The sequence below is a fragment of the Pleurodeles waltl genome, chromosome 1_1, assembly GCF_031143425.1.
Source record: "Pleurodeles waltl isolate 20211129_DDA chromosome 1_1, aPleWal1.hap1.20221129, whole genome shotgun sequence".
Lineage (NCBI taxonomy): Eukaryota > Metazoa > Chordata > Amphibia > Caudata > Salamandridae > Pleurodeles > Pleurodeles waltl.
Window position 1 is genome coordinate 366783957 of NC_090436.1, and position 16070 is coordinate 366800026.

Genomic DNA, 16070 nt, shown 5'->3' on the forward strand with positions numbered 1-16070 from the left:
CAAGCAACATTGTTACTAATAAGAAATTGGACTCCTGTATAGACAATATTTAATATGCATTTTTGCCAGATGTTTCTTAGTGCAAAAGGAGTTAACTTGTGTAAAATGTGTAAGTTGCAGATGTACTACATTTTTAACATGGAAATGCTTCAAATAGGCATATATTACTTGTATTTAAACATTTTGTTGCTTATGAATACTTGCATGCCTGTTAGCTGAACACATTTAGGATAAAGCATGACATTTTGTAGCTTATCTTTTTAGAGATCAGTTCTATTTTAAAAACCTTTTTATATGTAAAATGAACCATTGCATCTTATGCGTTTAAAGGTCTTGTTATTATTTTGTGAGTACATTCAGTGTTTAGGTGAGGAAAATATATTTGTGTCCTAAAGTTAGTTAAAAAATACATCCTCAATGGCACTAAATGATAAATTATGATCAGTATAATTAGTCCAAGTCCCTGTAATTTCTGATTTTTCGTACAGGCAGTGTCCAATAACTTAAACTGTGTGGTGCAGATAATCTGCTTATAGCAGTTCCAAGGCTAATGCCCTGGCTTTTATCTACCTAAAAATTACTGAAATCTTTATCTCATGGTGAGAAACTGTTGGAAAGTAAATGCACAATGCATTTTATAGAGAAAAATAAATATTTGAGACAGGAAGTTAGGATACTTATTAACGAAAAATGTCCATGAATTGTGAGGGCAAGGTGTGTGTGTTGGGGGGGTAGAGGGAGCAAGGTGTGATACAAAATGCCCCCTAGTCTTTGACCACTAGTGCATTATTTGTTCAAGCTTTATATTGGTATTCTTTGCAGTGGCCTGCTTCTCTTGGACGCGATGACTGAACACGGGTGCTATAGCCCACATTGAAAGCCACTTAGTAAGTTGGTGTGGGGAATGTTTAACTGAAAGTTGTCACTTTCCCACTGATGTCTTCCTTGCATTACTCTAATGTTTTCAATTAAAAAACGAAATGAGTGAAGGCAGCAAGTCTGCCTAAGTCTACCAGCAAAGGTCGAATTTTGTATGCTCAATTATTTTGGTAAATTTCCCAATAACCTTTGACCTTCATATTAATCGGAGATCGCAAGAAAGTTAATTAACGCAAGGAAATATTGTTTGCCCTATTTATACTTGTCATATGAAGAAATCTGTGTGGAGATCTCCAGTAATTTAATTCCATCAATCATCACAAACATAGTTTTACTGAAAAATACACGCAACCAAGATTGTAGGTGCCCCAAATCTTACGCGATTGCAGCATTTATTGTTGATCTCACAAGACTTTGGCCTTTTTACCACTATGCTGTTTAATTGGACAAAGGGATAAACCATTAAGGTGGCCATCTTATGGTCAGGCTCCCATGCCAATCCTCCCAAAATTTAGGATGGCGTGAAAAAGTGCCTTGGGTATACAGTACATGTATAATTTTCAAGAATTGAATTCTCTAGGAGATGGAGTGAGCCAATAGTGTGAGGAGACAGAGTATTACTTCCCTTGGATGGAGCCAGAGCTCATTCTGTGCATAATAAAGAATTGGTCACAATAGTTTTTGCAGAAAGCGTTGCTGTCGGGTCAGACCGAAAAATATATAACCATGTCAGACACTTTTTGCTGCAGTGAGAAACCATTAACCAGCTGCAAGTGGCAGCTACCTAGTTAGCTGTTGCCACCAGAGGCATTACGTCTCCTGGTACACTACACTCCCTCCCCCTATAATCCCGTCTCCTTGTCCAGGCACAGCCTCGGAACTCTAGATTTCCCACTTTATCATCCCATCTTATCTTCAGATTTAAAACTGCTATCCAGTTGCATGATGTCCAAAGATCATGGTGGGACATCTGCAAATGGAAAGTAGCCTAGCTCTCTGGATTTGGATACTTCCCATCAGTGAAGTCAGAAAATCTTTGCCTGCTTCACCAGTGCAAAGTTTCCAAATTAACTTTACCAGAGAAAGGTTACCTTTATCCATTCCTGGTTTTGATGCACTTCTTTTTAACCAAGAATTGTCCATTTCACTGAAAATATTTGCTGCTTGCATATTAGTGGTGTTACATGACTGCATTATTGAAGGTATCTGAGTTTAATGGCTATTGGGTCATCACGCTATCTGCCTGTATCTTTAATTCTGTAGTGCTATCATGTTTTGTAGAAGAGCTAGGGATGTCAAAATCTAGATAACTGCTCAGTATCAAGGTTTATTCTCCTATGTTACCCTTTATGTGATGGCAAAGTCATTTGGTTCATTTGCGCACAGAGACCTGCACATCACTGGATATTAGCGAAATGCAGTTGCTTAAAAATTATAATAATTTGTGCATTGTATAAGTTCTTTTTCTGCATGCATAAGTGCCCTCAAAAAGTCACTGGTCATCAGAGGTATTAAAAAAACGAAGTTTTCGATTACCATTTACTGACTCTTCATCTTGTGAGGTCTTGACTGCTTTATCCTTTTTCTCCTTTTGTTTTACTGCAGTTCTGCAAGAAACGTAAATTAAGCCAAAGAAGAATTTTTCCATCCACTGAACTTGTGCAGTCATCTATTCATGTAACAGACCTGAACACAGATTTTCCCTTTATTTAGCATGTATCCACATTGCAAAGTGCCAGTCCAACAGGATCTGTACTTCTGCATAGTGACTGTAGTATAGCAGTATACAATATAGTTCTAATCAGTAATGTGTACTTGTGTAACTGAACAAGTTAGAGTGCATAGGTGGTATTCTGCTTTTTTTCCTCTTTTTCTTTTTAAAGTTAACAGTAACACTCCTCTTTAAATTTAGTTGTTAAAGTTTCCAGCACCCCTTTGTTCCGGTATGGCCTAATGTATACATTTACAGATTTCCAAATGTAAAAATTGTCGTGCAGGGGTCTGGAATTGAATAAAATATCTACTTGTCTGTGGGGCTGGTTGCATCATGAACCTGCTTGTCGTGTAAAATAATCAATTTGCCCCTTTAGTGCCATGGTGTTTAGCAACAACTTAAGGCACGCATCTTATTATAAAAGAGCTTTGATAATAACCTCTCTGAATATACGAAGGCTCATACTATAATAGGGTTTGAATACTAGCAATTACCTTCTTGTGCCACCTCTCCGCAGATACATAGTGGGATTGGAGATAGCAGTAAGCAAAAGTTCCAGGGTTAGATTGCCCATTGAGTCTGTGTAAACTTATTAACTTTCAGGTTTTAGGGGTTTCAGCCAGCTCTTCTCTAATCTTTTCCCATGTTGAGAAAGGTTGGAAATTTACTCCTGATGAGCAGAAGTAAAACTTTCTAGGGTTGGGGAAAAAAGTGGTTAGAGGTTAAGTGAGTTTGTAAATGCTGGACAGATTTTCGCATGAACAGATCTACACACACAGATTTCCCAAATATTATTTACTTGTATGATTTGCTGGCCTACTCATGTAAATTCTTGTGACCTTATGAAAGCCATAAATCTTCACTAATGCAAAGACATATTCCTTGGATGCACATTTGTGACTTTAATAACTGTGCCTCATTAGGCCTGGCATTAACCAAAACACTTTCTTTTTATTAAAATTCGGTCTATCAACTGACTTCACTGTGAGTGACAGCATTCTGCTTCATTTACAAGGAGCATATTAGCACACACAATAGTTGTGTTCAGTGCAAGGACCCACTGTGGCAGTGTTTGCTTTTTGCCAGTATTATAGTGTTGAGGGCCCAGCAGTTCCCCCAACAAAGTTTTACAAAAAACATTTCAGAAAAAGACACGCATTGACAAAACCAAGAGAGTTACTACCAATGTCAGGCCTATTGGCTGTGCCAATGCTTGTTTATTTCTATGTTCCCCCTAATCTTGTTGAAACTATTTACACAGATTTTTTTTTTTTTTCCCATTATGATTCTTTTGGCAATACTAGCCTGCATCAACACATTTTTCTAAATGATGCTTCAGGGAAATGGTACCTAAACTTTCATAGTAGTTTATTTCCTAGTTGCATTTTTTTTCTGAATATTTTATTTTGAGTTCAAAGAATCATCAGTCTTATACTCAAGCTTCTGCAAACATTTGCATCTAATAAGAGAGCATGCTAGGCGCTCTATATGCAGTCTCATGGTGCTAAACATTTTAAATGTGTGTACACATTTCCAATATAGAACCACTGTTGGTAGTGGAGGCCGAGCTTTCATCTTCTTACAGTGCTCACCCGAATAATAAAAGCTATATATGAATGAGCCATGAATGCAAGTTTTAACAGCATCAACATGGACAGAAATATTGCCTTCACTTCAGACAATGCCCTTCCCTGATCCATAATGTGGTACTGTAAACTGGCTGCCAAAGGATTTGTGCTGCATTTAGTAGGGTTTACTTATCCCAAGGATAAAATGAACAAGAAAGCCTGAAAACTTGTTACCCTTAACCCCAAACAATATGTCCTGAATGTCGGTTATAGGAATTCCACACCTCTGAGTTTGTACACGTTGTGCTTATTTTAAAAAAAATCTACTGTACAACTGCTGTTGTCAGATGTTGACCCTGCTCTCAAATATCGTCTATGGGCCACTCTTCTTTTTCTACACTTATGGCAGCAAGCCTTTTTCTTTTTTCTTTTCTTTTTTTTGATTTTTATTCAAGTGGTTTTCTTGTTTGGTTGATCCCTGAAAGCTCAGCCTTATTGATGCTGTGATGGAACTTAAAATCTATCTGATGCTGCTCTCATAGAGGCTAGATATTTCATGTTGTCCAGAGTATATTACTTATGTTTCCTCAGATATTCCATAAACAAAAAACTTGTATTCCTGCTGGATATGGATTGCCGAACGGTGAATCAAAGGATAATAAACCAGTCGAGGCAGCTTTTTTATTTATACTTACAATTGACCCACCCAGGGAAACTTGTCAGCACTTTATAGTGGGACCTTACTTAAATTGATTTTAAGTCCTATCATATTGTCACCCTCTGCACAATTTATAGAGCATGTGCTTTTCTCTTTAACCAGCAAACCCGCACAGCCTACATTCTTTGCCAGTATCTTGTATTCAGTCATTTCCGCCAGATAATGTATGGTCCCCACTGCACATTCCAGTTAGTAGTATCTGACCCAATATTTATGGTATCTGGCTGAGTCCTTTTTGAACAGAAAAATACAAAGTTACCAGTGATGGTGTTTCAAGCAGACATTGACCGTGACACAACATTGCACCTTCAATTTTTGATAGCATTCCTACGTATTCCAGAGTTGATGCGAATTGGAGGGATGCTCTACTGAAAGTTTGCAGAGGCCTTACTAGCCAAATAATGATTTACGTATATACTGTGTCCTGCTAATAAGAGGGCAAAAAAATCCATACCCAGGCCTTTGAATACCTCCACCTACTCTAGCATTCAGAAGGGGCACAAGAAAAATAATTGATTGCTTCCTTTCTAGTTATTTGTCTGGATGCAGTATGCTCTGATGGTTTACACTCACTCGTGCTTCTGGGTGCATGGCACTTACCAGTCTTTATTCTCTGTTTATTTGATTGATCAGCATCTGGGCCTGGGTTGGTTGCTTTGTCTTGCTTGAGACTTGCTGCCTGCCAACATAGCCTCTCTAGAGTTTGCTGGTTGACACTGAGATGAACATTTAATGATGAGTTTACAATGGCATGCTATCTTGGGCTTCTTAGCACGTTCAAAACTGAAACCATATATGAACATTTTTCACTTTTTTAGAGGTCGAACGAATTGCAATAAAGAAGACCTACCATAGGCTTAATGAAAAGTTATGTTACCGTATGTCAGTTGCCTTTAGTATATTTTTTTCATTACCAACACGTGCATGCTTTTACTTGCTCAATGGCCTGTGTGGTGCTTAGTTATGAGAAGTGAACTGGACATGGATTAGTGTTTCAGTATTGTCTGCATGGTGAATTGAGATCCATAAATTGCTTGTTCAAGGGTACATATAACAGGGTACCCTAGAACAGGTCCCCGGTTTTGTTTCAAAACAGTTGGAGCTTAAAAAGTTCTTGTTGAACATATCCTTTTTGGATGAGGTCAAAGCATTAAGAAAACATAACTCTTAGGGGGCATAGTTGCCTTTTTATGAAAGAAATGTTACTCTGTATGCATTTGGAAATCTTTTTCATTGCTGTAAGCACACTCGTAACTTTATCAAACTGATCTTACCTTCTGCTGTGTGCCTGGGAGGAGTCGCATTGTTCTGCAATGTAAAGTGTCCTGGACACTGGCACAGAATGGATACTTCAGTCAGGAAAACCTTTGCTAATTTTTTTTCACTAATCATAGCAGACTCTCCCAACCTCCCACTGCTCCCCCCCCGAGTTGTGGCCTTTTCCATCAGATGGCAAGGTTGCAAAAGGTGAATGCGGTGCGGAATATGGGGGTTGTGCTCCAACAGCAAGCCCAGCTTAGACAGCCATGTTAACAACACTGCAGGTATATGCTGTTCGCTCCTGAAAATCTTGCAGCAGATCTTCCCCATGCTTCCTTCTTGAGCTAGCACACCAGTGGTACCCAGTGTCATTCTTTGCAGGCTGGACTATTGTAATGTTCTACTGTTACGTACCCCTGATTATTTACTACTGCGCCTATCCAGAGTTCAGGTCATGACAGCGAAACTTGTATTGAACAGACCAAGAAGGGCTTCAGCTTCTAGAAAAGGACTTAAGGCTGGGCGGTTTCCTAAGTAGTTGTGTTTTTTGAAGATTGTTCCCGTTGGGCCTGCTGTTAAACTGTCTTTATTCAGTGCCAGGATACTATTCTTTAATTAATAAATAAATGACTTCTGAAAGTCTCCTTACAAATACAATTTCTGTATTCTGTTGGAGTTTCACCAGTCTTAACAGGTTTGGGTTTCTAAAGCTCCTCAGAACAATGTTCTTGAGATATCCTGAAACAGCTTTACTAAGTAGACTTGAAGCGCGTGCTACTTTGATGACCCTATACTGGCCCATTTCCAACTGAAATTCTTCTTGTTCCTGGTGGAACACATGCATTTCACATGACTGCCATCACTTCCAGCACCAGGATACACTTGTGGATGACAGTGCACTTCAGGAATACACACAACACTACACATGTGTATAAACATTGGCGAGCGAAATTCAGAATATAACAATAGCATTTCTGTGTATCATGTACATAAAAGTGAATGAGGTTTACTCTTGCTATGTTCATGTGTGATAAATCACCACAAGTTTTGAGATGTTCAGCTCCATTCATAAGGATGGTCACAATAGCAAATGTTTGATCACGTCCCTCAGTAGTGCTGACTTGGGTTTTTGTTAGCCAGGCAGAATTGTAAGTCACAGGAAAACCTTGTGAAATGAGGGGGTGGGGCACCATTACTTGTGGTAATAAAACCCGTGTTGTTCCAGGTTTGTAAATCACGTTAAGCCACCAACATGTAAAGTGGGGGGAAATTTTGTAATCTTCACTTGAGGAAAGCTTTGCTTTCAGGTTCAAGATGATAATCCAAATTGGCATATATCACTTTTTGTGCCCAAGTGAACAAAATCTTTTTAGATATTGGTTTATTTTGCTCCTAGTACAGATAATGTACAATAGAACAACATTGAGTTGAGAAAAAAAGAAATCTATATTGAAAGATGTGCAAATAGTCAGTTTTTCCTAAATGTTTTACTAATTACAGCAGACCGCTTTGTTGCAGTGATATATTAGTGGTATGATTTAATTTCTGAGAGCTCTAAAATAGATAAATAAGATATGCTCTGCCAAAGCATGCCAGTTTCAACAAATATGGCCTTTTGGGGTGACTAACATTCCAGGTGGCTAGAAATTTCCACAATGTTCGACGATTGTATTTAAAATCTGTTATGATTGCTCTTTCTAGAGCTTGCACTGTTAGTAATCTGTTATCTAGACTGTAATTTACATGATCAAATGTTTTATAGGGACAAATAAGTCAAACTATGTTGAAAAACTGATGGCTTTTCTTTTTATCTTGCAGCAACACCCCTCTTGCTTTTTCCTCCAAAGTATGTTATATAAGGTATCGTGAGCCTTCAAGTGTTGGTGTGGCCCAGCATCTAACTAACACGGTTTTTATTGACAGAGCTCTGATAGTTGTGCCATGTGTAGAAGGTTGGTATTCCACATACTTTTGTTAACTGTTAGTCTCTGTCCTGTATGTTAATTGACTTTTTCAGTTCTGTTGACTTAGACAAATGGGTCATAATTTTTGGCAGCACTTAAAAAAAAAAAAAAAATTAAGTGAAAGCTACCTCAATAAATGTAAGCAAAGTATAACTTTTGCTTATAGTACATTCTTAAAACCTTGACCTTTTTGAGCTTAAATGGGTGTTGTTTTTTCTTCATATTCGCATTAAGTTGAATGATATTCACATGCTGTTCCGAAATAGGCCTAGCAGTGTCATATTGTCTTCCTTTTTTCATTGTGTTTTGTGGCACAAAACGTAATTTAAATACCTGTAGATTTTGTGAGAAATAGTGTGTAGGTGAAAAATGCAGGCTAAATAGTGGTTTGGTGTGTAACCTCTGGTAACTTGAAGCATGTACGTTGAAATATTAAATTTAAATCCTCGTCCGCTCTGGTTGCCAAAATGTGCTCACTTTGTCTTGAATAATACGCACATGCCTCGGGGTGCGTTTTCTAAACATAATTGCCAATTTGGCAGTCAATAAATGCCTGGATTTAAAAACCTCTGTTCTGTCAGTGCTAATATAAGAATACGTTGTTGCTTGCAAAACTCCTATCACAGGCAAAGAAGCATAAAATGGCCCATGCTCGCAGAACAGTATGTCGAGTGCTCTGTGTGTGCTGGACCGTTCTGTATCAAACTGCTGAGATAACGTGATTCTGAAGGGCATTGCTCACTGTGTTACTCTAGCTAGAGCTAGATCAGCTTTACATGGAGTTATTGGTATCGGTGTGTTCACCAGAATATGATAGGTTTAAGTCATTCTGATATTGTAGTCCATTACAACTGTTACCGTAATAATACTCAGTTGTTGGTAGGCTATACACTACAAATGTAATTAGCTTCCCTCCATATCTGTTTGTGTTTGGATTACAGGAGCTGTAGAGTTGAGCCCCAATTACATCACTCATGAAACCTGTTTTCCAACAAAAATAACAACAGACTTTTGTCTAAGAGCCAGTTTTTCTAAATGACGTGGTTGACCTTTTGCCTGAATCTAATAGCCGTGCCTCTTCACTCATCCAGTTCTACATTTTTTTGTGTGTCCACATATGATATACTAGCCTTAGTCTGTTTAATTATTATTATTTTTTTTTTTAAAGAGTAGGTACTGTGCATTTTTTTTCCAGATGTCCCCAAGAATCCCCCGCTTATAACTTCATTTTAATTCATTTACACATTTTTATGGTTAAAAAACAGCGAAGTTAAGCATGCTAACATATATTGTGATATGTAGAAGAGTAACAGTAAAATAATTGTCTTAACCTGCTCAATTTGAGGTGTAGTGGCCAACCCTCTCTTGCACTGTTCTTCCTGTTTTAGAAGCACAAGACAGTGAAGCGATACCACCATGCTAGATTTTTTTTCTCTTTCCTTAGTTGCTTTCTGTAGCGGGCCATCATCAAGCACTTAACTTGATCACTTTTTATCTCATCTCTTCCTCAAATATGTTTTAGATCAAAAGTGGTGGTTGTACTCATTGCCTTTAGGATTTCACTCAAATAATACTTATTTTCCCCAAGACAACCCTTCGCCGGTACCACCCTACATTCACTCACTTGCATAATTTTCCAGCTATTAGTCTAATTAACGCTCTTTGCATCACAGAAGGTTACTGCAGGATCTAATGCCATATAAATGCAAATGCTTGTTGCCATATTTTTTGCAACACCTGTGGTACCTATGTAGAGGTGATTAACAAGAGACAACTATCGCTCTGAAACAAACCTGCTATTTACTAATGGGAATTACAACTAAGGTTAGGAAGGTGCCCATGTAAAAGTATTGCAATAGATTGTGATCCATCGTCAGCAAGAAATGTAACATCAGATTAAACATTGTAATAATAACACAAGCTTGCTGCATTGGCTATTCCTCTACCTATACCTTCAGCCCAGTTGCTGCTGATGTGATTACTTCAGTAGTAGACTGAAAAACTTAGTGGCTTGGGGGAGTTGGAACCTTGTTAAGGGTACAAGAGCCACTGGACGCTGAAAAGTTCTGCAGTTCCTCACCTATCCATGATTGGGACCCAGTAATATTTTAAAAAAGACAAACCACAATGGGTTTACGTCTAAATTGAAGTTGTGTGGTGTTGCCTGTCATTAACTGGAAAAGTCTAATAATGATAGCTTTTCAGTTTGTTTGCTAGAAAACTAAAGTTTTAACCCTGCCGAGGTACCATAGAACTCACTTAGTTCTTCAGTGCAGCTGTGTTGAAAAGGCCTGATAGTTCCTCTAGAAATACTGAGTTTGACGATAATTTCTCAACATGTTACACAGTTAAGAGATATTAACTTTTTTCCAAATGTGCAAAGTTTAGTATTGTGTTTAGGACATACTATTATTTCATGTATAATATTTAGAAGTTGAACAGCACCTAAGACATCTAAAAAAAATCCTCTGTGCTGAAGTTTAGGCTTTTCTTTTAAAACAAGTACTTGGTTGTGAACATTAAAGAAGCCCCGAAACATAACTAACGTGGATTCTAAACCTTCATTTCTAACTTTATTTTAATGTCCTCAAATACTGGTAGATGGATTTTAACTATTAATTTGGTTTTGTATGTTTTTTCTGTGATATGTGTGCATTATTAGATGACTAGACTGGCCAAGGCAGACCTGTTTGACTTGCCTGTGTAAGGCATTGTTTGCCAAGCCACTAAACCAGACGTCAAGGGAATCCTTCATGGGGAAATGAGGTCGGAGTCTGGCTGCTGAAGATGGACGCCCTCTCTCTGTTTTTTTTTATTCTTCCTTTTCTTTTTTTTTTTCTTTTGTCCCGTTTATTTTTTTGCTCTTTCACTTTATTTTGAACTGCATTCTCAGTTCTGTAAAACTGTGTAAATTGTAAAATCATATTTTTCTGTGGAAGGTGATGGATTTTGTCTGATTACTATTTAAACACTTGCCAATTACATGTTAGTTTGGGGGTAGTTAGTATTGAAACAAACCCCTAGCTAGGTGTAGTAGGATTAGGTATTTACTCTCTCCCATTCTTGATTTTAGTGGTCCTGCTTGCATGTTGAATTCTGCCTCAAATTTATTCTTCAATGTTTTTTCCTGAGGATTTCCAGATACTTGAAATATGTTTTCTCAAGCCATTTCGCTTACTGTAGATCTCATTGCATGCAGTTGTTACACCAAGAATGTGATTAAGGAACTTTGTGATTAAAATACTAAGCGTGTAGTTAAGTTAGTCTATTCTAAGCATAGGTTTGAGTGACCCTTTTTTGTGCATTTAACTAGCACATTGAAGAGATTCTGAAACGGAAAGTGTCTTCATGATCTCTCCGTTTTTTTTTTCTCGTTTTTTTTTTGTTTTTTTTTTTATAAACAAAGCACTTCCTGTTTGAAGGCATCTCCACAGCTAGCTCCATTCACTTACTCTTCCTTCACCTACGCCTACTGTAGAAAGGAAATATCTGTTGAGTGCTCTATTTATTCTTAACAGTTTATATGGGTGGTTATTAACAGCTCTTGAAACACATTATTGTGCTTTAACATTTTAACTACAAATGAGGGCTATCAGTGTGAAAATGCAAGATGTCTACTAGATATTTCATATGATAAAGAATGTTTGACAGCTTTGTACTGGTCATAAGATTCTGTAACATAGTAACTGGATCACCTTTGCAAATGCATCAAGTCTGATATTGTAGATGCTCTTTGAAAAAGATTTCATAATTCTAAAGGAGGCAGGCTATGATATGTAATGTCTCAGATTTTAAGACTCCAGTCGAATTCCCCCCCCCCCTCCCCCCCCCCAAAACAAAGTACCTTCCCCTTTTTTTCACCCTAATTGAAAGGTTCTGTTGAGAGCTGGAACATTGTGATGCTGCTTATTAAACAGTCCTCACACTAAAGAGCTGTACGTTGTTTCACAGTGTACACATAGGTCAGAAATTACCCAGAGCTCCCCTGATGTTTGTAGGAAGGCGATTTGACTTTTATTTCACTCTCCTAATTAGAATTGCATATGGTTTGCACCACAAAAAATGGTGACTAACTAATTGCTTATTATCCCACACTCGAGAGTTATGAGCATCAATATGTTGGACCTCTCAGTTTTCTCATGGAACCCTTTCAGAAATCAGCTAATTTGTTTATTAATGGGTCTTGGAATTGTCTAAGTAGAACAGATTACACTTAGAAGCACAGCTGGCTCAGTTCAAGAATATGGTGCAGTGGGAACTCTGGTGACCCTTCCCTTGATCATGTGTATCGTGTTTAGTTATGACAAGTGCTTCCAAGATAACTATCACCAACATTCCAATAACCCAACATAATTTGATTTACAACATGCACTATATAAACCAGATTTGTATTGAAATTGTTGGCATGAAAGGGTCCATCGTTGCTTGCATGCCTTGTAGACGGGTTAACTGCCAGAAATGAGCTTTTACCTAAAACCTTGCTGTTGGATAGATCCCTTTTGAGTAGATCATTTTGTTTTTTTATTTTTATTTTTATCTAATTGGTTATTTGACATTTCTGGGGATTAAACTTTAAAAAATGTCTTCTTTTCTGTATCTGATGTTCTGTGTGCTATTAGTGATGCAGCCAACACGAACGGTTGTCATGTCTAACACAACTTTCGATCACCGCGAAAACACCGCCCTGGAAAAGCGTCCATGCTTGATATCGTTTGGTTCATGAACATTAAGTTTCCAGTACAGGTGACCCATAGCTCAAAGTGTTAAATACTTGTCTACATTATTCAGATTAAAAATAGAATGATTCATTTAAAGAGATTGCTAGTCTTTGACATTTTTCTCACTTTTGTTTTCTCCTCGTAGAGCAGGGTAAACTCAAGATTTATATCCTAGTTGTGTTTTTTTAAGGATCTGGTAGTGATTTTTGTTTTATTTGTTTTGTTTATGGTAAGTGTAATGCTTGAATAAATAACTGTGGTTTTTGACACTTGTAACTTGCCTTTGCAGGTAAAATTCCAGAGGAATCCAAAGCTCTTTCATTATTGGCACCAACCCCTAGTTTGGCTAGTCTAATTCCAGGTGCTGGTTTGCTTCCAATACCAACCACTGCTCCAACACCAGTTTTAAACCCAGTGTTATCTGTTACACCTGTGCCTGCTCCTCTTCCTCCAGTAAGTATAGATTATTCTTTCTAAATTTGTGGGTGTTAATCTGCTTTTCACTTACTTAGGATGCACATCTGTTTCTATCCTTGAAAATATTAGTTTAAAAAAAAAAGGGGATGATAGTGCAAACTTGTGCGTTAAAACCCCAGAGCCTCTCTTCAGATAGTTGCTGCATACTGCACTTTCCCACCACAACCTTTATATTAAGCAGCAAAAACCACCCTCTGCTCCGGGTGAAGTATAGTTTACCTTGTAGCCAAGAGTCAGAAATCCACTGTAGAACGTTAAAAAAATGTGTATTGACAAATGTGAAAAAATGTGGATTCACAAATTGCCATTTTTAGGAGGGAAATTAAGGCACATCAGAAGAAACAAATGCAGTTTCTAAACAATCCTACAATTACTGTATCTACACCCATCAGTCCAGTTATTAGTGTGGACAACATAGGTAGTGATATCTAATGCTATGATATGTTGAATTCAAATTGAGGCAACATATTACAAATAGTGCATCTATGGCAGTAACAAAAAATCGGCGAAAGCTTTCGCACCAAAATTTCTTGCTCAAAACTATTTCTGTTTAGTACAAAACAGACAAAAATCTAACGCCATTTTTTGCCACAAGAAGATTGTTAACCGTTTGCACTTCAAGGGCTGGATTTATTTATATTTCCCCCTTGCCACCACAATTTTGTCGAGCATCAAATCATTGATTACAGTATGCAGGGCATTTCTAAAGGCAATCGTAAAGGATATTATGAATAGATTGCCACTTGGACTTGCATCAGTCTTTTTTCGTTTGTTTGTTTATCAGTTTTTTATTGGAAGAACAAAACAAGAGATAAGGGAATGGGGCAGGGAACATAAAGCTTGATACTTGTAGCAGTCATACAGTGTAAAGTACACAGTGCAAAATTAAACATAGCACTAGATCTAAAGCGTGTGGTGGTTAGAGTTCAAGGAAGAGCAGTACCAAGGATGATGCGTGGGTCCACATCTGTGTATGGGATGGTTGGCGTGGTTAGGGGGCCGTGAAAAAAACAAACAGAATATGACAAAAAACTGAGTGAGAAAATAGCATACAGGGAACTCACACTCATCGTTACTCCACTGCATCATCAACATCCATGTTCTAGCAAGATTACAAGTACCCTGGGTTACCTGAAACTGAAGTCTTTCTAATAAACTAATATACTAAGTTATGTATTATAAATTTGTAGAGCACTTTATCACCGTAATGGTATCCTGAGGCTAAGTGGGTGTGAGTCTAGGCACACCTAAGGCCTAGTGGGACTGCTTGAAAAGCGAAGTCTTCAGCCTCTTGTGGAATTCAGGAAGCGAGGACAAGGCTCTTATGTGTAGAGGCAAGTCTTTCAAGGCTTTTGGAGCGATGTACAAGGAGGCTTGAATGCCAGATCTGTTTTTTGGTGTGTGTGGGATTCGTGCAAGTAGAAGGCTGGACAAGCGGATGTGTCTTGAAGGTTTGTGAAAGTAGATGCGATTGAGGCATACTGGACCAGCCTTATGTAGTGCCTTGAAAGTATGGGTGAGGATTTAGAATTGTGCTCATTCATGAATGAGGAGCAAGTGGATCTTCTGGTATGGGTATGGTGTGATGTGAGTGCAGCATGGGAGGTTGAGAGTGTTTCTGGTTGCTGAGTTCTGATTAGTCTGCAGTCTTGTGAGGTTTTTGTTGATCCCAGCATAGAAGCTGTTCCCATAGTCCAAGGTGTGCAGACAGCTTTCCGGGGGTGCTGATTGAGACCCATTTGAAAATCTTCCTCCGCATTTTCACCATACGGTAACATTAGTCGGTGGTGGCATTGACTTGGGTGGTCATGTTGAGTTTGCTGCTGGCCCAAACATCTCCAAGGTTAATAGGTGTGGTGAGAATCTGACAGTGCAAGTCAATTATGGAGGCTTCTTATCAGATCTGTTTCATGTCAAGAACTGTTCCCACCAGGTCTGCCACCCTCACTACTAATCTTCGTGAAGATGTTTGAATCCAGCCAGCAGCTATGCCAGACAGATAATTGAGTTACTCCGTATTCTTGCTGATTAACAGAAGATCATGCTCTATGCAGATGTTTTTGACAATGCCCCTTCCCAGCACCAGTCGGACCCTTATTACATTTCAGTATTCTCATCTTTATCAGACTATAAGATTAACTGGAGGACAGAGTGTAGGAAGTTGGCTCTGTATGCACTATTTCAAAGTAAGGAATAGTATGCACAGAGTCCAAGGGTTCCCCTTAGAGGTAAGATAGTGGCAAAAAGAGATAATACTAATGCTCTATTTTGTGGTAGTGTGGTCGAGCAGTAGGCTTATCAAAGGAGTAGTGTTAAGCATTTGTTGTACACACACAGGCAATTAATGAGGAACACACACTCAAAGACAATTCCAGGCCAATATGTTTTTGTATAGAAATATATCTTTTCTTAGTTTATTTTAAGAACCACTGGTTAAAATTTTACATGTAATACTTCAAATGAAAGGTATTGCAGGTAGGTACTTTAGGAACTTTGAATTAGCAAAATAGCATATACACTTTTCACATAAATCACATATAGCTATTTTAAAACTAGACAGTGCAATTTTCAACAGTTCCTGGGGGGAGTAAGAGTTTGTTAGTTTTTGCAGGTAAGTAAACCACCTACGGGGTTCAAGTTTGGATCCAAGGTAGCCCACCGTTGGGGGTTCAGAGCAACCCCAAAGTTACCACACCAGCAGCTCAGGGCCGGTCAGGTGCAGAGGTCAAAGTGGTGCCTAAAACGCATAGACTTCAATGGAGAAGGGGGTGC

At 38.3% G+C, this 16070-nt stretch overlaps 1 protein-coding gene across 3 annotated transcripts in view; it reads left to right on the forward strand.

Annotated features, from left to right (window-relative positions):
- The window catches only part of SREK1 (splicing regulatory glutamic acid and lysine rich protein 1), a 423414-nt gene that overhangs the window by 12014 nt on the left and 395330 nt on the right, over window positions 1-16070 (forward strand). For 2 of the 3 annotated variants that reach the window (XM_069222929.1, XM_069222938.1), the window contains exons 2-3: window positions 7958-8091; window positions 13111-13274. In XM_069222929.1, coding sequence (XP_069079030.1) covers window positions 7958-8091; window positions 13111-13274 — 298 coding nt within the window. Of the gene's footprint in view, window positions 1-7957; window positions 8092-12722; window positions 12847-13110; window positions 13275-16070 lie in introns of all 3 variants that reach the window. The other variant, XM_069222949.1, reaches the window with a different exon arrangement.